This window comes from Ursus arctos, unplaced genomic scaffold (genome assembly GCF_023065955.2).
Source record: "Ursus arctos isolate Adak ecotype North America unplaced genomic scaffold, UrsArc2.0 scaffold_25, whole genome shotgun sequence".
Lineage (NCBI taxonomy): Eukaryota > Metazoa > Chordata > Mammalia > Carnivora > Ursidae > Ursus > Ursus arctos.
Genome location: NW_026622930.1, coordinates 12954019 through 12979303, shown reverse-complemented (window position 1 = coordinate 12979303; position 25285 = coordinate 12954019). Strand labels below are relative to the sequence as shown.

The window sequence follows — 25285 nt, the reverse complement described above, 5'->3', positions numbered from 1 at the left end:
ATACTCTTCAATATAAAAATGGATTCTTTGTTTGATTTTATTTTGGAGAACACTTGCAATGCATTAAAGACATTCACTACATCATCAGCAAGTGATTTCTCATTCCTTTGTTTAGGTATTTAATAGTTAAAGGGTTTACAAAAATAATTTTTCAACAGAAAAAGAAGGTAGTTCAGGAGGAACAAAATAAGAATGACACATAGAGAAATTGTAGAAATAAATCCAACCATACCATGACTTATGTTAAATGTGAATGGATGAAACACCGAAGACAAAAGGCAGGAATATCAGACTAAATAAAAAAGCAAGACCGGGGTGGCTCAGTAGGTTAAGCGTCTTGATCGCAGCTCAGGTCTTGATCTCATGGTCATAAGTTCAAACCCTGCACTGGGCTCCATGCTGGGCATGGAGTGTACTTAAAAAAAAAAAAAAAAAAAAAAAAGCAGGGCCCAACTCTATGCTATCTGTTAAGAGAAGAAGTATTTGAAGAAATAATGGTTAAGAATTTTCTAGAAATGAATGAACAATACCAACCCACAGTTTAAGATGGCCCCGTGACTCCGATGGAGCAGAAGCCACTCTGAGCTGTTTCACAGTGAGAATGTACAGTGCCGGCAACAACAGCAATTGGTAGAGGCCCGGGAGAAAAGACAGATGACATTAAAATGATCTAAAATTAAATAAACAGTTGACTTCTCAACAGCTACAAGAGGAGCAAGATCATTTGTGCTGTGAGAAAATGCGAGCCTAGAATTATATATCCAGTTGGAAAAGCTCTTTTGAGAGTAAAGCCAATATATTTTCAGATACAAACTGAGAAAGTGTGCCAGCAACAGACCCTCACTAAAATTTCTAGGATAATCACTAAACAACAACCAAAACAGAATGTTTCTTTTCCAAATCAGTAAGAAAAAAAGACACGTAACAAAAACATAATTAACCTAAAAGAAGGTAGGAAGAGAGAGGATAGCCTATGAAAGAAAGGGCAGGACAAAGAGAAAGCACAGAAGCAGGAGATACGAACACAAATGTACCAGTATTTACAGTAAATGGAAATGAACTAAATGTTCCAGATAAGAGTGTCAGTCTGAGTTAAAAAAAAAAAAAAAATCAGCTGTATATAATGAGCACGAGAGTAACTCTAAAACATAAAAATATAAAAAGCTGAAGGTAGAAGAATGAAGAAAGGTACTCCAGTATACACACGCAAATGTGTGCACACACACACACACACACTGCACATGTGTACCTGTATATGGACACACAAATGTAGATAAGTGCTGTGGATGTGTGCGGATAGCATCCAAACTAGATTCTGAGGCAAAATGAATTATGTAACTTCTTACATAATGATACAGGGTTGAATCTACCAGGAAGACATAGCAATTCTAAATTTATATGCACCTAAGAGCACAGCTTTAAACTATATAAAGCAAACACCGCTATGACTGTATGGTGAAATAGGACAATCTACCATCCCAGGGGCAGATTTCAACGTATCTCCGCTCAATAGTTGACCAGCATGAGAGACTGTGGACTCTGGGAAAGAAACTGAGGGCTTCAGAGGGGAGGGTGGTGGGGGATGGGCTAGGCTGGTGATGGGTAGTAAGGAGGGCACGTATTGCATGGTGCACTGGGTGTTATACGCAACTAATGAATCATCGAACTTTACATCAGAAACCAGGGATGTACTGTATGGTGACTAACATAATATAATAAAAAAATATTAAAAAAAATAATTGACCAGCAAACAAAAACCATCAGTAAGAATAAGGAAGATCTGAATAGCGGAATTAATATCTTAATCTAATACAATGTATAAAAATGTACTTCCAAATGCAGAGAGCATTCTCTTCAAGCACACTTGGAGGATTCGTAAGACGTGACCACATGCTGGGCCACAAAACAAGCCTCAACCCATTTCAAGTTCACATAGATGACAGTCTCTGAACACAATTCAGTGAAGTTGTTAAAAGCCCATTAGCAAAAGGTAAGTGGAAAAAACCCATATATTTGACAATTAGAAAACACAGTTCTAAAATAACTAAGGAATTAAAGAAGAAGAATAGAAATTTAAAATGATTTAGAATGAAACGATGATAAAAATTTCAGATGTTGAAATTGTGGTCTACAACTAAAGCAGCACTTGGCAGGAAATTTTCAGTCTTAAGTGTTTATGTCAGAAAATAAGAAAGACAAAAATTAATGAACAAAACACCTAATTTGAGAGATTAAGAAGGAAAACCAGATAAAACAGAACTCAAAGAAAAAAGAAAAAAGGAACTGTTAGAAATAAGAACAGAAATTCACGCAAGAGAAAGTAAATATATAGTTGACACCATAAAAAAGCTGGTTCTCTGAACAGATCAATGTAACAGACACATTTCCGGCACGACTGTTCAAGAACATCAAAAAGAAAGTATATTAAGCAATATTAGGAATGAAAAAGACTTAACCGCAGGTGCTGTATGACAAACAGATAATTAAAAAACATGAACAGCTCCATGACAATAAAATTTAACATTTAGATGAAATGGACAAAACCCTTAAAAAATAGATATGTTCTATATATTTTAGCTTCTATGTTATACGTAGCTTAATAAAAAAAGAAGCAGAAAACCTGAATATCCTATAATCACTTTTATAAAAGCATCAGAAGTCTTTCCATAGAAAAAAAAAACCAGCCCCAGATGGTTTTACAGGCAAATTCTACCGAAACTTATTATTCTAGAAGCAGATCATTCCAATCTTACACAAATGATTCTAAAACACACAAAAAAGAACCACTCCAATTCATTTTATATGAGGCTAGCCCAACCTTGATGCCAAAACCTGACAAGTATACAATGAGAAAGGAAAATTACAAGCTATTTCACACATGAACAAATATAAACGTTCCTAAAAAAATTAGTAAACTGGATCCACTAAAAAAAGCTAATATGTCATGATTAAGTTGGGCTTATTCCAGGAATGCAAGGTTAATTTAACATTTAAAAATATCAATATAACATTCACAGGTTAAGGAAAACCATACAATCATCTCAACAAATATAGAAAAAGCATTTGATAAAATTCATTATCAGTTCATGATTTAAAAAGATCAACTCTTAGCAAACCAGAGAGAAGGAAATTTCCTTAACCTCTTAAATAGTATCTATAAACAAACTTGTAACAAACATAATTCTTAATGGTGAAACACCAAAAGGATTTTATTCAACTATATTGAAGGTTCTAGCTAGTCCAGTAAGGCCAGTTTTAAAGAGTCGAAGGATTAGAGATAAAGAAACTAAATTTTAATTATTTCAGATAAAAGTCATTGTCTGTATAGAAAATCCAAAGTAATCTATATATAAATTGTTAGAATTAACAAGAGTTTAGCTGAGTTGTTGGGTCAAGGAGAATATACAAAAATCAGCTGCCTTTCTATGCACTAGCAACAAGTAGATAGTGAATTTGATAAAGAAAAAAAGACTGCATTCATAGAGTGTATACAAATGGAAATTTTTTCAGGTAACTAGGAATAGATCCAGGAAAAAAACGGGCAAAATATTTATAAGAAAAATTGTAAAACTTCATTAAAAAGTATTTTTTAAAGACCTAATTAGGTAAAATGGCCATGGATTAGAAAACTCACTGTCACAAATATAGAATTCTTCCCAAGCTGAGCTATTAGGTTAATTGTTATTCCAATACAATTCCAATATCATAATTCCAATATTGTTGTTGTTGAACTTGACAAACTTGATTCAAAAATTTATATGCAAACTCAAAGGCCTGAAATAGCCACAAAACTCTTGAAGAGCAAGATACAGGGATGGACCTACCTCACATATAATAAAGCTGTAGGAACGCAGAAAGTGGCAATCACACAGAGATGGGCACACTGACTGAAAGAACCAAGAAGAAATCAGAAATAGTCCCCCACCGGCACCCCCACCCACATATGGGCATCTGATTTAAGACAAAAGTAGCACGTGGAGCAATAGGGAAAGGGATCTTTCCAGTACGTGATGCTGGGACAACTGGGTATCCACAGGACGGGACACTACACCGAGTCCTTCACACCATACAGACACTCATCATTTCCAGACGGACCCTCAGATTTAAGTGTGAGAGGTAACACAAGAGAGCTCTTAGAATACAACTTAGGAGACTATCTTCGTGACCCCGGAGAAGGGAAGGGAAGGTTTCTTGAACTAAACGTGGAAAGTACAATCCATGAAGGAAATGGTTGATATATTCAACTGCTTTAAAAAGAAGAACTTCTGTTCATCAGAAAACAAGTCACAGATGAGAAGATTTCTGCAACACATGTAACCAACAAAAGGCCTTGTAACCATAATACATGAAGAAATTTTACGAACTGGCAAGAAAAAGTCAACCCAATTAGCAAAGAGGAGAGACTTCTCCCCGTGCTTCACAAAACAGGAAAGCTGAATGGCCAATAAACAGAGTGTTCAACCTCATGCCACTTAAACTCACAACGTGACACCATTAACCAGCAATCACGCAGCCAGAAATAAGTCTGAAACACGGCGGGTTGGGGGGGGGGGAGCGGTGGTGCGTGCAGCCCCACGGACTCGGCCAGTGGCAATATAAACGGGCACAGCTCCTTTGGAAAACAGTTTGGAATTGTCTGCTAAAACGGAAGAGGCACATGCATATCCTATGACCCAACAATCTCACTCCCAGGTAATACCCAGAGAAGAACGTGCACCTGTGCGCCAGGAGACCTGTACAGGGATATCTACAGCAGCTCTGTTCCTAACAGCGGAAAACTGCTGCAAACAACCTGTATATCCATTTCCACAGCCTGGAAAAATACATCATGGTATATTTATATAATAAAATACTACGTATCAGTGTAAAGGAGTAAATGGCTGTGTGTGCAATAAGGATGAGCCTCGGGAACGTAATGTTAAGCAGTATAAGGATATATATTCAGCACAATTCCATTAAAATTTTTTTAATATGCAAAATTAGAAATTTTTATTATTTGGGAGTATGAACATATATGGTATAGAAACACAAGGGAAGGCTCTGCCTAGAATTCAGGATGGGGTTAACATCCGGAGATGTTAGAGAGATAAGGGGATAGGACAGACAGGGGCACACAGGAAATTCATAGACCATATTAATTTTCTTTTTCTTAAACTAAGAAGTGGGTATACGTGTCAGTCATATTATTATTTTAAATATGTTTAGTAAGTATTCTTTGGCTTTTACTCAATATTTAATAACAATTTTAAAGGATTCTAAAATATCGTATTTGAGAACACTGGAGAAGTACTAGTCATCCTGATAATATGAATTCCTACCAACTACTGAGTGATTCCCGTTACAAATACCTTAAATGCGCTAGCTTAGTGCAATGTCCTTGGAGGGGCAGCCAGTCTCTCAAGTATTACTTATCCCCACTGTCACCAGGAAATGATGAAAGTTGGTGTTTGAGTACCTCGAGGGAGCCTAACAGGGACCAATAGGTTTATGATTCTCGGCATCAGGCTAAGGGGCCGGCTAAAACAATTCTCCAGGCAACATTAAACTACCCAACAGTTAAACAGGCCTCAGCCTGACTGTGGCAAGGGCTTTCACCTCCATCTGGCAGGTACCGAGGAAACATCAGCCACGTCCTCAGTCTGCGTCTGGTGTGATGGGACGCAAGAAACGTGAGGTATTCCCAGGCTTCCGAGAGTCTATGGTTCTGCGGGAGACAAGCCTGTCACAAACAAACAGATCCTAGTGCGAGGCATTCGGGACAGGTGCCCACAGAATCTTGTTTAGGTTGGTGTTGAAATGTTTTACCCTGGGTTTGGAAAGCAACCACGGGATCCACCAACTACATCTGGCCCCAACTTTTAATAAAGTATTCTTGGGAAGAAGTTTCCCATCACACAGGAAGAAATACAAATATTTAAAAAGCAAACAAGTCATCGGCTGCTCTCAGACCTGCTGCCATATGCTTTGCTTTTTTGAGCTTACAGCTTAACATTAAAATAACAGGCTCGCATTCCTCAAATATCTCTACTGCTGTTCCTTACTTATTCTACTTGAAAAGGCTGTCAGCTGCTGTCACTTGGAAGCATTACCATATTAGCCACCACTGTTTACTGCTCACTGCGTGGCGTGGCTATTAGTGTAATAACCCTCCTCTCGGATGACACCCCAGGCTGTCTACACAGGGAGACACATGCTGGAGTCTAACGTCTAATGAAGGTGTTAGGGGTGGGAGGCAGGGAAACGCTGCTTTATAAATATTGATGAGACAAACTGAATTCAATTGCATCAGGTCTTACTTTACTGATGGGTAAAGGACCGAGCCCTCTTTCAAGTGCTCTGCCCACCTGAAGATTCCATGGGCTAACCAGCTTTGGATGAAACCCAGAAATACACTCGCTGTGTGCAACAGAGCAAGTGTGAGGCCTGCGCGAAGTAAAACACTGCAGCAAAGCCCTTTAATGCACTCGGCACAAACAGCCGAACCCACAAAAGAAATCTCTAATCAGAGGTTTCCCGGATTATAATGAGAGTTTTCTCGATGGGGAGAAGAGAAGTGCCCTTTTCACTTGAAGACAAAGAAATGTTTGTAATGGAAATGTGTGAACCAGTTTTCCAAGGAGAGCTGCTGAAACGCACTGATTAAAAACAGGGAGGTGATGAGGCAGAGAAATGAAGCCACAGCGGACCCCACTTCAAATTCGTCACGGCGCTGATTTCCCAAAGTGAAGAGAGCTGCCCCGAGCCCCGCCCACATTCCTTCCCTCCCCACCGCCCCCCACCGCCCCCCACCGCCCCCGCGCCACGACTGACTGCCACTTAGACAATTAGAACCAGCGTGCGCAGTGTTTACTGTTTCTGGCCGCTGTGTCCTGGTTACCAGGCTACTCCACTGAGGATAAAAGGGAACTGAGGCGCCCACATGACAATGTCCTTCTCCACAAAGCCTCCCCGACAGGCCTGGATTCAGGGGTTTGGAAGAATGTTGGGGAGATAAGCAGACAGTCATGCCTATGGCAGTTTATAATGGCAATTCTTAGGTTAGGTATGGAGATGAACTGATTTATTTAAGGAATTCTGGTTCCTGAGAACAAACCAAGGCACAAAGAGGTCAGGCACCTTGGTGGAACTTGCCTAAAATATGACAGCCACCTGGAATTAATGGAAGCTCTTGGTAACGAGGACAAACAAGCAATGAAGCACCTTCCCCAGGCTTCGGTCATTGCAGCCCGGTCAGTCTAACTGCTGCCATATCCGTGCATACCTACATTAACATTTACTCAATATTTTTCTTCAAATTGACTTTAAGACAACTCATTTCAAAAAAAAATCTGTCATCTCCCTCTGACCAACAGTTCCCATGAAATCACACTTCGATATGCAGGTATATATATTTTTTAATGTACATTTAAAAATGTAAAACTATTACGGTAAAAATGTTCATCCACCACCCATCTGAAATTATCTACTATGCACCAATGGTACACACTGGGAAAGACTCGATAAGGTATTTTTAACTTAATAAGCGTGACCTAACAGGCTACGTTTGTTTCCAGTATCACGGAAAAACAAGAATAAGGGAAGTTTGTCTTATTTATCCTCAGGATATCCATGAAGGACTTAAATTAGATAGAATGAAGGAAGGGGGAGGAGTAAAAGTGAGTAACTTTCTGAGTATGGGAAAACAAAAGGCCAGGAGCACTTACATAAAATTCTCTGGATATTCACTCAGGGCCATGTCAATGATATTCAGAGCATCGTGGTAATGCTTCTGTGCAGACAGTAAGAGGGCAAGGAGGTGCAGGGAGTTGGCGTCATCACCTTGAAGTTGAAGAGCTTGGCGGACGTACCCCAGAGCCTCTGGGATCTGGTTTAAAACAAAATCAAAAAGAATTTTAAAACATGTGGGTGTGCGCGCGCGCGCACACACACACACACACACACACACACAAAAGAAGCTACTACTACAATATCTGAGTCTCTGTAAATATCAAAAGTCGTTTCACCCTGTGCCACATTCAGATTCTAATCTTCCTGATAGCCCCAGGATATTAACCACAGACATGCAAACAGATGTCCTCTTCAAGCGATAGTGTGACCCACCGAGTGATGCAAGGGACTCTGTTTCTCTGTAAGACTGCCAATACCAAATCTTTTGTTTCTCCCTAAAACACAACTTCTCTTTTCCACAAAACTGATGCACTCTTGATTGTGCCCAAGATAATTTCACTCTCAATGGAGACACATACAAGTTGCCAGAGGTTCTTAGTGGAATTAAACTGCCTTAGCTGAACTGTTCTCATTTTTTAAGGTATTACCGAACTAAAGTACATAATAAGTTACAAAACTTTAAACAGAGCTCTCCAAACGATCAGACACCTGTGAGTCTTTCCAAGTTCCTTTGCCCTGGACACCTCCATTAGACATCAAGGAAATATGCAAACAAACAAACAAACAAAAACCCCACACCTTTCCAAACTACAACCCAAAATAACTCCATCCAAGAAACAAATTGCAATGCCACATACAAAGCAGATGTATCCAAATTCAAATAGGACCAGAGACAACCTTAACCTTTAAAATGCAAGAGCTGTTCAAGACTTTCTTCAAAATCATCCAAGCACCAGGGTTGATAAAATGCATACATAATGGATATTTGAACACCCGAGATTCCTTGCAGGTTTAACAGTGACCAGGGAGAATTAGAACCTGACACTGGATTTCAAAATAGAGCTTGGGACTGAAGCATTCTTACACAACCGTCGCAGGGACTCCTTCCGGTCCCCCACCCCCCTAACTCCAGTCCCTATGTCGGACCTCTTAGCTCTCCTGCCTCTTCTCAGCCCTCAGTAACATCACTCTGTTAGGAAGAAGCCACAACTTCCCAAACCTATCCGTTTTCCTCTCTGAAATCCTATTTTTGATGGATTTAAGTTGTAAATGCTGGCTGGCTGCAGAGGCTTTCTGCCACTAAGCCACAGCCGGGAGAGGGCTCCTGCAGCCCAGCCCTTCATTTGTAGGGAGGGAGCCAAGTCCAGGGAGGTGACAAGGCTTGAGCATTGCCATCTAGCTATTGAGTGACTGAGACAAGAGTAGCTCTAGATCTTCTGATTCCCCTCCTGTCCTCTCCTCCTGCTCAAATGGCATTGGCTCCAAAGGTAAGAGGGCCCCAGGCCCCTGCTCAGCAGGGACGCAGTTCTACAGAGTGTAGGCCTTCTGCTCTGGGCCCACAAAGGTGGTAGCTGCACCCATGAGGCCCCATCCACTTATCCTCTCCTCAAGGCGACCACCCACTGTGTGAACGGCACTCGGCCTGTTGTTACAAGGAGGGCCGAAAGGCAGATACACTCATGGTGTCGATTTGCAGGGGTGACCAGAGCAATCAGGAACAGACTGATACAGCGTGCAACATGACGTCCTTAAGGGCTAGCTGACTTGAAGGAATTCCAAGATGGTTCCTTCACTGAACGAGCACTAGCGGGTGCCTGACACATGTCGGGCAGTGTTCCAGCTGCCAGGGTTAAGCGATGAGGATGACGGACAAGGGCCCCTGCCCTCATGGAATCTAAAGTCTAGGGAGGAAGACAGATCCTGAACAGGAGAGCTGAGCAGGAGGAGGGAGAAGGGCAGGCCGCCACAGGAAGGAGGCTTCGCGTGGAAGGTGAGCGAAGCTCCGGTGGAGGGGGGACCGGTGCAGAGCTGTTGCAGCAGCAGCTCCCCATCGGTCCAGCTGTGAGCCCCACCACGCCAGGCGAAAGGGCCTGTACAGAGGAGGCATCTTGGTTTCCTCGGTCCCCGGGTCACCACTGGAAGCCAGTCCTCCACACCATTCCCAGGCCTGCGGGGAGTCCGAGGCATGCCTACAGCCCAGGGCTGCCCGGGGAATGGCATGTCTGGGGAACTGACCTTTGCTTCACCCTCCAGTCAGCACTCAGGAATGTGCTGGGGTTACCACCAGTGTCTTGCACCTGGTGGGCAGGCAGGCATGTGGCCAGAGCCTTAAGAGCAGCTGGGAGGAGACGGGAGGGGATGAGAATGGCAAAGGCAGCTTCTGGAAGCTGCCACTGGGAAGATGAAGGCCAGCAGAGCTGGCCTCTCCAGCAAGGAGAATGCTGCTGAGTCCTGTATTTGGAGGAGGGAGCCACTGTGATTGTCCCAATCTTCTACATGTTATAAAGGAAGCTGCTACCTCTCACCCCTGCCTGCTGGCATCTTCCTTACGACAACCAGTGGCTCATTCCCCACCATGCAGCACAGCACTGGGCCTGCCAGCAAGGGACAAAGGCTCTTTGGTGACTCTGGGCTCGGGGCACCATCTCATGCTGCCCTCTGAACCCTCCAGATCTGTGGGCTTAATCTCCCAGAGCAGAGCCTGGGACACCTGTGTCTTCCCAGCAGGGGCTCAAACTGATCCAAACACTGGAGGCCGCGCTGTGAGGAGTCAGCATCCTCTCAGAAGAGACCCCAGCTCCAGGTCTGTCTCACGTGAACGAGAGAAGACCAGCTGCCGCCTCAGATGGAGGCGCTGAAGGAGCTCCGCACCAAGTTTAGGGAACATGCGAGAAACTGACCTGTCTGGAGATGGCAAGCTGCAGAGCCAGGTAGAAAGCTGCTTGGTGATCTGTAGGTGACAGGCTGTGGGCCCTGAAAAAGTATTGGTGGCCATTAGTACACGGGAGAGGCCATTTTACTTTTCCTAACCAACGAGTATTCACATTTGCAGTTTTACACCAAAGCCACATATTTAACTACGTAATGTTTCATTTAAACTCTTCTCTTTTGTCCACTAACAAAGGTAATGCATGTTCCCTCTCATGACTGTGTGTAGGTATGACACAGGAGCATGCTTCCGTGTTATTCCGGCATCTGAAATGGCAGCCCATGGCCCTTGGCTTTGAGGAGGAGCCCGGAGGTGAGGAACCCACAGGCACTGCGGTCTGACCCCCCACCCCCAGCAGACGCCTCCCTTGGGCTGAGCAGCAGAGGCTCTCGTGTCATGCTGGGACAAGGGGAGGTTACGAGTGTCCTTGGCAAGGCGACGGCTGCTTTGATTAAGGTTTGGCTTGGCCTTAACGCTACTTCATCCAAATTTCTGGATTTCAGAGAAACCATATGAAAATCAAAGACCTGGCTTTGCTTGTAAAATGAGGTTTTGGTTTTTGATGAACCATGGGAAGAAAAAAAGGGTTCTCGTTCAGTCTTTTGAAGCTTTTACTAAGTTCCATGCAGTTTACTAACATAGCCTGTGTAACTGTGACATGCAGGGCTCTGTGGCCGGACGCTAGGTTTGGTTTTATTAACTGGCCTCCGACTGTGGATGGCAAGAGGCTGTACTGGCCTACTTGATGGCAAACAGAGTCATTCTTGCTTTTATGTGGAAGTCAACTGTACTTCACCAAGAGTAACTCAAAATGTGACTATGCATGAGGCATAATTCTGTGTTGAAAAATGAGGGAGGAAGAGAAAAAGCAACTTTTACTCTCTTTAAAGAGAGTAAAGGCACTATGAGGCAGACTAATTATAAATTGGGGGGCAGATGGTAAACAACCCTTCATGCTCTTCTGTCAACACTCGGTGATTAAAGGAGGATCTTCTACCAGCAGAAAACAAATTCAAGATAAAAAAGGAAGTCAAATCATTATGGATTCGACTGCATCGAACATGCCAAGGATGGTTTTCTGTAGTAACAAGGCCTTTTACTGAATCCATCCGTCCCGCTGTGGAGAAAAAGGCTCAAAAGTCTTCCAGGTATTTGGCATCCAGAAAATACTCAAAGTCCAACAATCAGGGCATTGTTTAGGCAAATGTGGTAGCTTCAGAGTGGGCGTGGGGAAAAGCACGGTGGTGGTGGTGGTGGTGGCGGGGGGGGGGGGGGAGGGGGTCCTGTCGTTCTGTTAATCTCAACAGCAAAGCACCTAACCTCCCATTCCTGGGGAGTCTTCAGTAGTGAACTTGCCTCAGGACACAGCCTTAGTTTAAGAGGTAGCGACTGAGTACTTGCCTGTGTTGCCCTTTTAAATGTCTTACTCCTACCGAAGGTCTGCTCTGTGGGCTCCAGTTTTTATTATTTACAAGTATTGACTTTCCATGAATTTGTACATCAAAGATTTTTTTTTCTTCCGTGTTCATAAAAAGTGAGATTGGAAAGTTATGGTTTCTGTCTCTCCCAATTACTCAGGGAAAATGAATACAAAATTATGAAGAGACTCTGAATTATTTAGCATTATTTATCTTATCTTCTTTCACAATTGATAAAGCCAGGTTTCTACAACACACACACACACAAAAACAACAATGCCTCAGAGCTATAATTTTCTCGCCCAGTTTAGACTTGTCACAAATGAAGTTAAATCAAATCATGGCTGCCTCTGACCAACACCAACCAAGGGAGAAGCTGGCAATGGCCTGGCGAGTCTGGGGAGTGGGTGAAGACAGTCCTGAGTAAAGGCCCCACCCTGGCATCATCAAATAATGGTTAACTCTTAGCACTGACTGTGAAAGGAACAAACCAGAGGTGATAGAAATCTCAGCATTTCTGGGGTGCATCACGACAAACTCTGAAGAACTGCCAACGTAATAATGGATATCCAACTGGCAAGTTTCTAAGGAGACACAGCATACACATTTGAAAAATTTTACTTCAATAATTCGGCTGGGGCGCCTGGGTGGCACAGCGGTTAAGCGTCTGCCTTTGGCTCAGGGCATGATCCCGGGTTATGGGATCGAGCCCCACGTCAGGCTCCTCCACTATGAGCCTGCTTCTTCCTCTCCCACTCCCCCTGCTTGTGTTCCCTCTCTCACTGGCTCTCTAATAAATAAATAAAATCTTAAAAAAAAAAATAATTCGGCTAATGAACTAAATTGACCACTTTAGCCTATGAGAGAAACAGAGATAAGGAGAATGCCCAAGAAAGCAAGAAAAAGTGCACAGTGATGAGCTCGCGTAGACTCCAGAAAACTTGCTTCAGTCAGGCAGAATGGCTTCGGCCCTAGGCTTCCTGTGGCAAAGCCATGCCCACAGAAAACCTGGTCAGCAGAAATCAGCAAGTTGATGCAGGCGAGAGGAAGGACATTAGTGATCTTGAAAACTGCAAGCCTGCTGGACTCTGCACATGGATTTTTTTTTTTTTAATGTAGGCTCCATACCCAGCATGGAGCCCCACATGGGGCTTGAACTCATGACCCTGAGATCAAGACCTGAGCTGAGATCAAGAGTTGGACGTTTAACCAACTGAGGCACCCAGGTGCCCCTCTGCACATGGGTTTGAAGCAGCCTCATAATCCCCATTCCCATACAGTGAACACCTGGTGAGGCTGCAAAGAGAAACCCAGAGACCCAAAAATGTCACCACGGGAACGCTCACAAAGCACTCCCCTTGTCAAAGCACCTCCATATCCATTAAGTCAATTTCTTTTCCATAAGGAAAGAAATATTAGACTGCTGACTCACTGACGTTGCCCACCTATCCATCCACCTACACATTCATTCATCCAACTACACCACTCACCCATCTATCCATCTGTCCCTCCATCCATCTATCCATCTGTCCACTCATCCATCTATCCACCCTAGTCATCCATCCATCATCCATCCATCTACTCATCCTCCTTTCCATCCACTCATCCTCCTTTCCATCCATTCATCCAACCATCCATCCATCCATCCATCCATCCATCCATCCATCCACTCATCCTCCTTTCCATCCACTCATCCATCCATCCATCCATCCATCCATCCACTCATCCTCCTTTCCATCCACTCATCCTCCTTTCCATCCACTCATCCTCCTTTCCATCCACTCATCCAACCATCCATCCATCCATCCATCCATCCATCCATCCATCCATCCATCCACTCATCCTCCTTTCCATCCACTCATCCATCCATCCATCCATCCATCCATCCATCCACCCACCCAACCACCTATCCATCCACCACTCATCCATCCATCCACCCTAGTCACCCATTCACCCACCCATCCACCCACCCATCCACATTATGCAGTACCTACTGTGATGCCAGGACCTGTTCTAGCCACTTGGAGATGAAGGAATAATACAAGTGCCCTTCCTTCAGGAGCTCCCCACCACCCCACAGACAGGGAGACCCAAAGTGATCATTATAGTGCAGTAGGAGCATGCCCTGAGACAGGTATGCCAGGCTGTTACTGGAAAGCATGGACAGGCCTCCCAGACTACGCAGCTAAAACTCAGAATGCACTGAGGTCACTCTGGTTCCAATATCCTCTAGAGCTGAACCAAGAATATAGAGAAGGCTGACCAATTTGAACCTGGCCCATAAGACACATACCTTGTAACAATAACTACAGTTTATAAAGCATCTACTATTAAACATCCTGTCTAAGAGCATCCAGCAAAAGAAGTAAAGCCAGAAGTGAAATCCAGAGGCCTGGTCTCCCTACCATATCACCCTACTGTCTTGTTCTGTCAGTTCTTGAGGTCCCTTTAGTCCCGATTCTAGTGGCCATGCGATCAGTGTATTATCAAGAAAAAAAATACACAAACCTGATGAAAGCTATTACCCAGGAGCCTCCTTTAGTTACACACATAGGAAGACCAACTTGTCCCAGTTTGCCTAGGATTGTCCTGGTTTTAGCACGGAAAGTCCCACATTCTGGGAAACTTCCCAGTTCCTGGCAAACCGGGATGGTTGGTCGCTCCATGCCCACAAAACATACCACATTAACTTAAACTCAAGCTCAAAGGGGGAGAGAAAAAAAGAGTGAGATTGGACACCCTGTGCCACTGTATATGCCAGACATGAAGGACACCGTGTCACCTCTTCCTTGTGGAGCAGCCCAGATCTCTGAACAGGGGAGGTCAGTTGCTGAGACATGCTCTCATCTCTTGTAAGGCTTGCTTTTCTCCGGAGGGTGTGAGAGCCCTTAGAAGTAGCCGCTCAGATCAGTTCTACATCTTCAGAAAGCCCTGCAGACAACACTGGTTTTCTTCCTGATACTTCTATACCAGGCAAATGAGTTGGTTCAGTTGCTTGGGCTGAGGGTAAGAGTTAGCAAACAGCTGAGGGTCTCAGGATTAGGATGTAGTCGTGCAACTGGGATGTCTTCACAAATCGCCTCTTTGAATCCACTAGAGAGCAAAGCTTCGAGTTCTGATTCCGGTCATAATTAAGAGTTAATTTTCACGTGCTATAACTATAACCCCGTCCCTTTCCTTTCTTAAAGTAACTCCACGTGAGGCTCCGAGATCGAGAGTTGCACGCTCCACAGACCGAGCCAGCCGGGAGCCCCAACCTCATCCTTTTGAGCTACACTGCTTTCTCTTTAAACAAAAAAATTGTCAAACGATAGTAGACTTAATAGAATTGTGGGGAGAAGATTTACAATACACAGCAAATAAGTGCTTCTCAGCCACGCGGTTTTTAAATACCCACTTACATTCAAGAAGCAATACAAATCATTCTTATTTACTTCAAATCGTTCCCTTATGGATTTAAGTCTACAATGCACTAGAATAGTTCCAGTTAATGAATGTACTTGAAACAAAATAATTTTAGTCCTTTGAAAAATATGATTTATTTCACACAAATACTAATTTAGGTTAGCCTTCCCCAATATGATTGTGTAGGTTAGCAGGACTTTATCATTCTTCATTCCCATATGAACTAATATTTTTAAAAATCTCTTTGAATTGCAACCTAAGTAAAAAAGGAACAGAAAGGAATTTCAGGCCAATGGAATGGCTGTTACATAACATGAAGTTAGGAATTCTGGCAGCTCAAGGCAGACCACCACCATGGCTGTTTTTAGAGAGCTGGTAAGATGTGCTGATTTAAGAAAAGTGAAACAGATGTGATGACCGCTTTCGTAGGCATCCATGTGTGGGTTTGACAAACTAGGACTAGAGGACATAAAACTCCAAATCATTTGAAATGGAAATGCTTCTACACTCCGTGCTGAAGAACATTAACGAAAGCTTAGCACAGAGGAGGTCTGTTGGCAGATGTCAACTGCTACTTTGTGCCGTTAGCCAGTCTGGGACTGGCAAAGTGAAGAAGCCATCAGCAAGCCCGCTAGGAAACAAAAAAGAAACGAGACAAGAGTCCCCCAGTAACTGAAGCCAGTGATAATGATTTCATGAGAAAAGAGATGTGCGCATGGTGACAAATCTGTAGGCAACCCCAGTTCGAAGCAAAGAAATGGAATGAAGGTTATTAGGTATTGAGAGGTCCTCGTGAAATTTTCAGGTAAGTAACTAAGTTTCTAATACAATTCCAAGAAGTCAATGTGACTCAGATATATTCAACATGGCAGAATCAATACCAATTCAGGATTTGACACCATGGGGCTACACTTTCAGACCATGACTGGTTTGGGTGATTTATTACACCTGTAGTAAGAAACAAAATGAGGGCAGCATGGTATAGTAGGGACAAGGAAAGCTGAGTGGGAGTCAGGAGACCTCGATTCTATCCTGAATTCAATAGCTATGTGACTCTGGCAACTCTTTTTCCCTCCTGTGCTTCTCGGTCCCTTACCTGCAGAAGATGTACCACTTGTTCTGTCGGCATTAAGTGGCATGAGGATCAGGCTTGAGAAGGGATGGGAAAGAGCACTCAGGCACTCTCTAATTACAAGGCACTCTCCTAATTTCACGGAAATCACGATGGAGACAATCACAAGGTTTATGGAGCATGGTGGGGGTGCAGGGCCCTGAGACTTGCTGGCCTATCATTAACCAGTATTGTAGAAACGTTAACCAGTATTTTAGAAACTAGTAACATAGCATTTCAGAAACTGTCCTAAAATCTGGCTTTTTTCATTTCACCATATAAAAATCTGCAGCATGACATGTTAAAAAAAAAAAAAAAAGGCTAGAAAAGAATGATCCCTCTTCTAGGGGATGACAATTGCCTTTAATAAAAGGAGTCATCTCCCTAGACATACAGAGCATCCATCTTTTTAGGGCTGAAATCATTTTATCAGGCATGAATAACACGTGTCCACATGGATAAACAGAGTAAGAATGCGGATCACATGGCGACAAGTCAGGCAGCAAGTTTTGATACTGCATGTTCAGTGCTCAAGATGAAAGACTCCCAGGGGGAAAACACTGTTTACATAATCTTTATAAATATCTCTTCTTTTTATACTTATCATACTTTGGTGTCATTATGCACAGCCGAGTGAAAAGATGAACTCCCACTCACCTGTGAAACGCAAGAAGCGCCTTTCTCTGTAGGACCTCCTGCATCCCTCGCAAAGAAGCTAAGAAAAGGGTTCAATTAGTCAGTGGCACGGAAGATCAGGGAGTTTTTGACAAATACGAAGCTCATCATCAGACCTATACATTCAACTGGATCAACAGCAACACATTTCTGGCGCCTGCAGGCCCAGTCCTCTCCAAGCCCCGGGCAGTAAAGCCCAGGCCAACCCCAGACACTCGCACTCAGTGGGCACCATTGTGGAGCCATGCCGAGTGGACAGTATGAGTTGGCCGGTCACCCTGATGCCCGAGGCATCGGGGGCTGTTGTCAGAAGACTAGCTGGGAACTCCAGAGAGAAGCACATCTGCTCTCCAAGCACAGGCATGTGGCTTCTGGGTGGTATAGAAGAGATTCCAGCACCAACAGTGTTGACTACAGACGGCCTTCAGAGTTCCTTCTGACACTGAGAAGCTATGATACTGGGCCAAGGGAACTAGCTTAATGCCATAAAAGGCCCGTTTAAGGCACACTGAACAATGGCCAGGACCTTTAATACCTTGGTGTAAACACAAGGGACAGACCAGGTAAACCCAACACTGATACTAGAAAATGAGCTGAAAAGTGTGAGGCCATCTTGCTGTGAGCCCTCACGTCCCCTGTAGAGAGCATGTGAGAAATGGTGCCCTTTGGGTCTGTCAGGGGAACTACGAAGGTACTTTTTACTGGGACAAGAGCAAAAGTCCTGGAGGAACTGCTTGTGGTGGAACTGGGGAGGCCCTATCGAACATCACACTGGGAATGGAGGAAGGCCGTCCCAAAGTGCCAGGTGTGGCTGTAACCACAGAGAACTCAGAACAACAGTGACTGAGCAAGAGGCAACCTCAGGTGACCCAACTGAACCGTGAATGCAAGGTCAAGCAACTCTCCCAATGTTACAGGGCTCACGAGGGGTAGGGTCCACACTAGGAATCTGTATGGATGGATACAGGGCTTTATACTCAACACTTCACTGAAAGTCTACTATAGTTAAAACAAGGTGCTGGGGGCTGCCAGCATATCACGTGTGCATGAAAAATTAGCCAAAAAAGCCATTATTGAAAATCAATTGATACGCAAAACTTCTTTAAGGTCTCTGACATTTTATGGCAGAGGAAAGAAGGTTTTGGGGTAATTTGTAAAATAAACTACAGCAAAACTATAAAAAAAGAAAAAGAAAGTGAATACTATAAAAGTCAGGAGAGTGTTTTCTCTTCAGTGGGCCTGTGATCGGGAGGGGGCGCATGAAAAGTTCCCCAGGGGGCTGCCAAGGTTCTACCTCCTGAGAAGAGTGGTGATTACAGAGATCTCTGCTACATCCTAATTCATCAATTATACATTGGTTTCTGAAAACTTATTTTTGTGTTCGTATTATATTTAACAATAAAATGTTAAAGAAATATAAAGAGTCCAGGAAAATAATTTATTAATTTATACTTCCTACAAACACATAATTGAAAACTTAATGAAGGATACAAAACATAATTAAGATTATTAAAAAATAGCCAGAGTCCCCAAGTTCTCTGTACATCCAAAATGCATGTCACCGCATGGGTATTTGGTAAGCTGCCGCACTGCATGTGTGTGTATACATCTGTGAATTAAAATGTACTAATAGAGAAGGGGCATTCTGCGCAATCAAGGGAAGCTTCCTGGAGGAGGCTGGCCCTAAACTCTTCCACATTCCTGTGCCTAAGATACAACATCTCCTCACACAGGACAGCCCAGCCAAGTGCTGGGGCAGATGCAGGTGCACGCTGGGTTAGGGGAACCATCTCTTAAGGGCCTGCTCACCTTTACCTCACAGCTGATGCCCTGCACCTGTCAGCTGGGCACTGTCTGCACCACCAGCACAATGCACCCAGCGCCTGGGACCTTTGTCCCTGCTCTCCTGCTCTCCGAGTCTCCAACCAGTCTGAGCAAAGAGGGCAGCCCCAGCAGGTTCCCACATGATGGCACGCCCGAGTGACCCACCGTACGTGGCCTCCCGTGACAGTCCTCTGTGTGGACTGTGGGAACCCTGCAGTGCAGACTTAGGCAGCCCAGCCCCGTGGCTCCCAGATCCCAAGGGGTGGGACTTCTCTCACCATCAGTGGCCTGCAGACTGTACGTGAGCCCCAGAGCTAAGTAGCCTTTGGCCTTGAACTCTGACGTTTTCTCTCCCGCATCCACGACGGTTTTGGCAAACTTCTCAGCCTCTTCCAACTGAAAAACCAGACAAGTTAAAAACAACAACGACCTGCAGAATTTCTAACATGAGTTCCCATAAGCATCTGCTGCCAAAAACAGATTTCTGATGAGTCACTGTGAAAATCACTCCCAAATCTTCCGACTCCACTGCAGTGATTCTGTTTTCTTTATTTGAGTCTCTCCGACAGTCCTCAGGGTTCCTACCTTGCCTTTTTTCTTTAACATTTTCTGTATTGCTTTTTCACCTTCTTTTCCAAAGTCATTTTCATTCTTGGGGGGTGGTTTTCTATCTTTTTCATCTTTATTTTTTACTAATTGGTTTTGTAATTAGGCTGTGTTAGGTATTCAGTGAATTTATAAATAAATAAATAAATAAATAAATAAATAAATAAATAAATAAATTAAACTCTTTGAAACTCTTTGTGTCTGGGTCCTGCCTTTTTTTTTTTTACTGACAAAAAGATTAGATTTAGGCTTGGATTCTCTTTCCTATAAGCTCTTAACATGTTCAGAACTCCCGTTTACTTATTTTTTAACGCACAGCACATGGACCTTGCATCAGCAGATGCCAACGAGAAAATGTGCACCTGTAAACTACACCAACAATAAGACCTTTGGCACAATTCATTAGAAGCCAGAATAATAAGATTCGTTCCTTCAAAATATGGCCAATGTGGAGGTCACTGAAGCTGGGTAAGAATACTCGGGAGCTCCTTATACTCTTTACTTTTGTGGAGTTTGGAAATTTTAATAATAAAAACATACAAAAGATATACAGAAAAGATTTGTTAGGCTCATCTTTAAAAAAAAAAAAAAAAAAGAGTCCGGTTCATTTTTGGCCTTAGAGAGATCTATGGGACAGTCATGAACAGTGGCCTAGCTGGAAGGGACGTGACAGAGTCCTGGCTGGAAACTGGCATTTGCAAAAGCTGCACGGTCTGGGCTGCTCTCCCGCCTGCTGCTGGGGCCTGAGTTGCTCCCTCGCCGGTGGCACCAAATCATGGAATCCTTTTCGGACCACGCGATACCTTCGCAGCTGTGAGTTTCAGGTGAGAGCCTGCTCTTTCAAAGTGTCTTTCTCCTTCCACATTTCCCCCAGTCAAATTTAGCAGAAGCAGAATGCTTTCTCCCAAGGCCTACCTTTGTCCTGCTGGGTGAGGATAAATGGAAAAAAAACAGGCAGCAAGGACCTTCAAAGCACTGCGGTCTTTTGAGCAAATTCTTCTTATGATTAATCTTGATACGTAGTTAAAGAAGAGAAATTCAAACTGGATCGTAGGTGGCAATAATCCGTACCACCACCTCAGGGGTTAGTCTGGGGTTTTCCATTTTCCACTCAAATAGTATATTTTTGAGGTACCAGAACTGTTACAAACCAGACTATTCCCCAGTTCAAATCTGGACAAGAATATCTGAAGAGGAAAGCCTATATGAAGGAAGAGGAATGAGCACAGCTGGTTTACACATGAGCTGCAGTAGAGGGTAGTTCTTTGCTTTATAGAAAAACTCAGCTCTGCTAAGAGTGAATCATTCGGTGACATAAACTTTTTCAGTCCTGCACCCCCTGCATATACAGCAAGACTTATGGGAGCATGAATTCCAATTCTATTTCATCAATTAACTTTTGAAGCATATTCCCATGAAAAAGAAACACCTGGAGTGTCCCAGGAACACGATTCCTTTCAGTCCTAAGATGTGGGTGAGGCCTGAGGGAGCCTGGGAGCCCGGGCTCTGAAGAGCCTTGTTTTTGTGTAGCTGATGAACTGCTATTTTCTCTCAGTGCCTTGAGGTGGAAAAGGTTGGCAGTCCCTCCTGCGAGCGCAGGGCCCCAGCCCTACTCACCCAGTGAAGGGAGCCCATGCACAGCTTCGCGGCGAGGAGCGGGATGGTGGCGTCATCGGGCTTCAGACGGATACACTCTTTCAGCACCTTCACGGCCCGTGCAGACTTGGCAAAAGGAGATTATTTCTGTGAAACTCAAAAGTTTTTGATGGAACCAAACACTAAGGCCTTCCCTGAGGGGTTCTAGTTAGGATGCCCTCTTAACGAGGTTTTTCAACCTTGAGCCCAACCACGCGGGGGCCTGAGGATGGAGACAACCAGAGCGTGGGGCTCTTGAGTGACAGGGGAGTAAACTGTGGTTGGAACAAGCAGAGATGCTTCCCTGGAATTACCCTCATTTTCTTCCTTATTTGTGTAGCCATTGTAAAAATAAGAAATAAAAAAAAAAGACAGTGAAGGCTTAAGTTATTATGAAAAATAAACTATATAATTTTAGAGCACACTATAATAAATTCCTGCCTCCACTTGGCCCAAATAATCTCATATCTCAGACTTCATAAGTCACTAAATGGCCTGAATTAACAAGAAGAACAATGGCTCCTCCCTTTACTGCACGTGTACTGCGTGGGGGGTGCTGCTCCACGCATCTTACAGGTATTACCTCATTTACCTATAACGGCTCTATGAGGGAAGGTGCTGTGATGCCTCCACTTGGCCGAGGAGGACGTGAAGGTACTAAGTGACCTGGCCTGGGTCAAGGCCTCAACCTCGGCACCTAGATTCCACAGCCCGCGCTTTCAACCAGTGTCATACGCTGCCTAATGTGGTACATCGCTAACGACCGCTAATGGCGTCGCCCTCCAGGAATACACTCATGCTTTCAGATAAGTGAAAGGGTCTGTGTGAAGAACCAGCCTTGGTTTAAGCCCTGTCTTCATATGACAATGTTAAAAGGGCCAGAAAAAGGCAAATATGTCAGATTTTTTTCTTCTTAATGGTGTGTCCATGCTGGCTCCCATATCATTAAATTTGATCAATCTTTTATAAATGACCACAGGACAGCTTCAAATAGTTGGTTTAGACTTCTCCAAGGTCTGATTCACCCCTTGGAATTCCGAGACGTGAACACTGACGGGGAGGATGACGCATCCCAAGGGGCGACTCACTTTTCCCGCGGCCATGAGAGACAGAGCAAACTGGTACCAGAGCTGGAACTCCTCAAAGGCAAACTTCATGGCTCTTTCCAAGCACTGGTCAGAGAGAAGAACAATTGCAGACATCTGAGAACCACCAGGGGCACAACTGGACAACTGTGAATTTGTGTCTATGCACATTAAGTCCTACAAAACTCCCTTCCCTTGAATGCTTAAAATGGAATCCTCTACCAAACCCCTCCTGAGGAGCCCCTACGGGGGGCTGTGCCAGAAGCCAGGACCATCCACAGCTGACTACAACACAACCCTTGATTCTCAAGTGGTTTTTCATCCAGGACAAAGAAAGAGGCAGGGACACAAACAACTCAAACACAAGGCCCAGACGGACAAGTGCGCCAAGCATGGGAAAGTAATCAAGGGATTCAGAAATGGCCTCCTAGAAAGATGCTCCTTGAGCTGGGCCTTGATTAATGAGAAAGAAAAAAAAAAATGCAGCTATGATTTGGAAGAGGGGCGTATGAACAGAGACATGGAGGTAACAGGGTACACTCTGACTCGACGATGGCAGGTGGGCCAGTATAAACCTAGCTTAGGGTGCACAGGCAGGAATGGGTGGAATCAGGCTGCAAGGCAGGTGTGGGCTGACATGGCAGCTCTGTTTCAAGGATGTTCCATCTCCTTCCTCCATCTCAGCTTTGGTTCCCCTTCCTCTCTCTGTGTTCCTCAAATTCATAACTGTACATTAACGTTACTGTCTTCACTCTTCCTGCCCCAGCCCAGCCATATCCCACTATGAGAAACGATCAAGGGCAAAAATTCTGACTTCTATGTCACCTATGTACCTGCCTGGGTGGGCAGTCTACAAACATACTTTACTCTCCATCAGTGAGGAGCCTCTGGTTTCTGCACAGAGTGGTAAGGATCACATCGGAGCTTAGTAAGGTCATTTGGGGGGCAGGTTGTGCGATCAGAATGGAGACAGACCAGGAATAAGGTGGATAGAATGGTTCAGGGACTTAAGAACGAAGAAATGTGTCTGAGTTAGAAGCGGTAAGACAGGCCACCCTAGGAAGGGGGCAGGATGGCTGGTGAGGTGTAGGGACTGAAGGAGGCCTCCAAAGTCTCTGGGAGCAGACCCATGGCAGAGAAGACCCTTGTGTATGCACATGTGTGCACACGTGTGTGTTTATGAGAGAGAAAGAGAAAAATTTTAGAATAAAAGGAGAAAGCAGGAGAAAGGTTTTTTATTAATCAGCTTGGTAAGGAACATGGTGAGCTTGAAGTGTCATGTGGTAACTTACTGGAGATAATTAGAGACAATCTGGGGCCTCAGGAGAAGATCTAACAAAAGACATACATTTGAGCTGAAAGAAATTAAAGGCATAAATAAACGGAAACACATCCCATGTTCATGGATTGGAAAACTTGGTATTTTTAAAATGTCAATACTACTCAAAGCGATCTATGTATTCAATACAATCAATCCCTATCAAAATCCCAATGGCATTTTTTTTTTTTTACAAAAATAGAAAAACCCATCCTAAAATTCATGAAACCTCAAAGAACTCCAAATGGCCAAAACAATCTCCAAAAAGAACAGAGTTGGAGGACTCATACTTCCTCATTCCAGAGCTTACTGCAAAGCTACAGCAATCAAAACAGCATGGTACTGGCATGAAGACAGACCCCAAAGAATCCAAAGCAGGGACCCAAACAGGTATTCATACATCGATGTTCACAGCTGCATTATTCACAATAGCTGAAACATGGAAGGGACCTAATGTCCATCAACGGATGAACAGATAAAACAAAATGTGATGTAAGCATACAATGGAATATTATCTAGCCCTAAATTTATTTATTTATTTTTTTAAAGATTTACTCATTCATTTTAGAAAGCGAAAGAGAGCACACGCAAGCGGGGGTGGGGGAGAGAAGCAGACTCCCTGCTGAGTGCCGAGCATGACACAGGGCTCCAGGACCCTAAGATCATGACCTGAGCCGAAATCAAGAGTCGGATCTTTGACTGGCTGGGCCACCTAGGCACCCCCATCTAGCCTTAAATTAAAAACGAGGGAAATTCTAAAAAGGAGACAGATGCTACCACATGGATGGACCTTGAGTACGTGACGCTCAGTGAAATAAGTCACAAAGAAGGTAAATATCATATGATTCCACTTGTATGACGTACTTAGAGCAGTAAAAATCATAGAGACAGGGAGTAGGGTGGGGGGGGGGTGCCAGGGGCGGGGGAGTGAGCATTTCATGGGGACAGAGTTCTAGTTTTATAAGATGAAAAGCATTCTGGAGATGGGCAGTGCTGATGACTGCATGACACTGTGGTTGTATTTAACACCACCGAACTGCACACTTTAAAATGGTTAAGGCGGTAACATACGTATTTTACCAGAGTAAAATAACTGGGGGAAAAGTACATTTGAGAAAACAGGGACACCATCGGAAGAGGTTGGAGAACATGAGAGGAGTGCTAGCAGGGAGGGCAGCTGGGGCAGGACCTCGGGAAGCATCTCAACTTCAAGGCCAGGAAAGGAGACGCAGACGGGGGTCTCAGGGTGGAGACAATGAGAGGGTCAGAGCGCTGGAGGCCTGGAGGCCCCGGATCAGGCAGTGGGCGGCTGAGCTCTGGGAGCACAATTCTGGGGGGCACTGGAGGGCACCACCCGAGGAACAGAGAAAAGAAGGTGAGAAGTAAGGACAGGATGTGTGAAGCACATGCCTGCAGGAGGAAGAATGGAGACTTATCTATACTCTGTCTTTCCATGGAGGCAACCTGAGACGAACAAGCAGACAAGGCCCCTGGTGTAAGGCCTTCTCTTCAAAAGGCAGGCTCTAGAAGATGAAGAGGAGGGCCCCTTCCTAGCTGTCCGACCCAGCCACTGTCTTCTTGGCAAAGATGGGATGAAGTGGGCGTGGGAGC

General features: G+C 44.2%; 1 protein-coding gene across 9 annotated transcripts in view; it reads right to left on the bottom strand.

The window, feature by feature from the left end:
• TTC7B (tetratricopeptide repeat domain 7B) overlaps positions 1 to 25285 on the bottom strand; it is a 249895-nt gene that overhangs the window by 84052 nt on the left and 140558 nt on the right. For all 9 annotated transcript variants that reach the window (XM_026515458.3, XM_057318629.1, XM_057318630.1 and 6 more), the window contains 6 exons: positions 22360 to 22443; positions 21254 to 21358; positions 19309 to 19426; positions 17189 to 17246; positions 10569 to 10641; positions 7704 to 7864 (listed from right to left, as the gene is read on the bottom strand). In XM_026515458.3, the coding sequence (XP_026371243.3) occupies positions 7704 to 7864; positions 10569 to 10641; positions 17189 to 17246; positions 19309 to 19426; positions 21254 to 21358; positions 22360 to 22443 (599 nt within the window). The remainder of the gene's footprint in view (positions 1 to 7703; positions 7865 to 10568; positions 10642 to 17188; positions 17247 to 19308; positions 19427 to 21253; positions 21359 to 22359; positions 22444 to 25285) is intronic.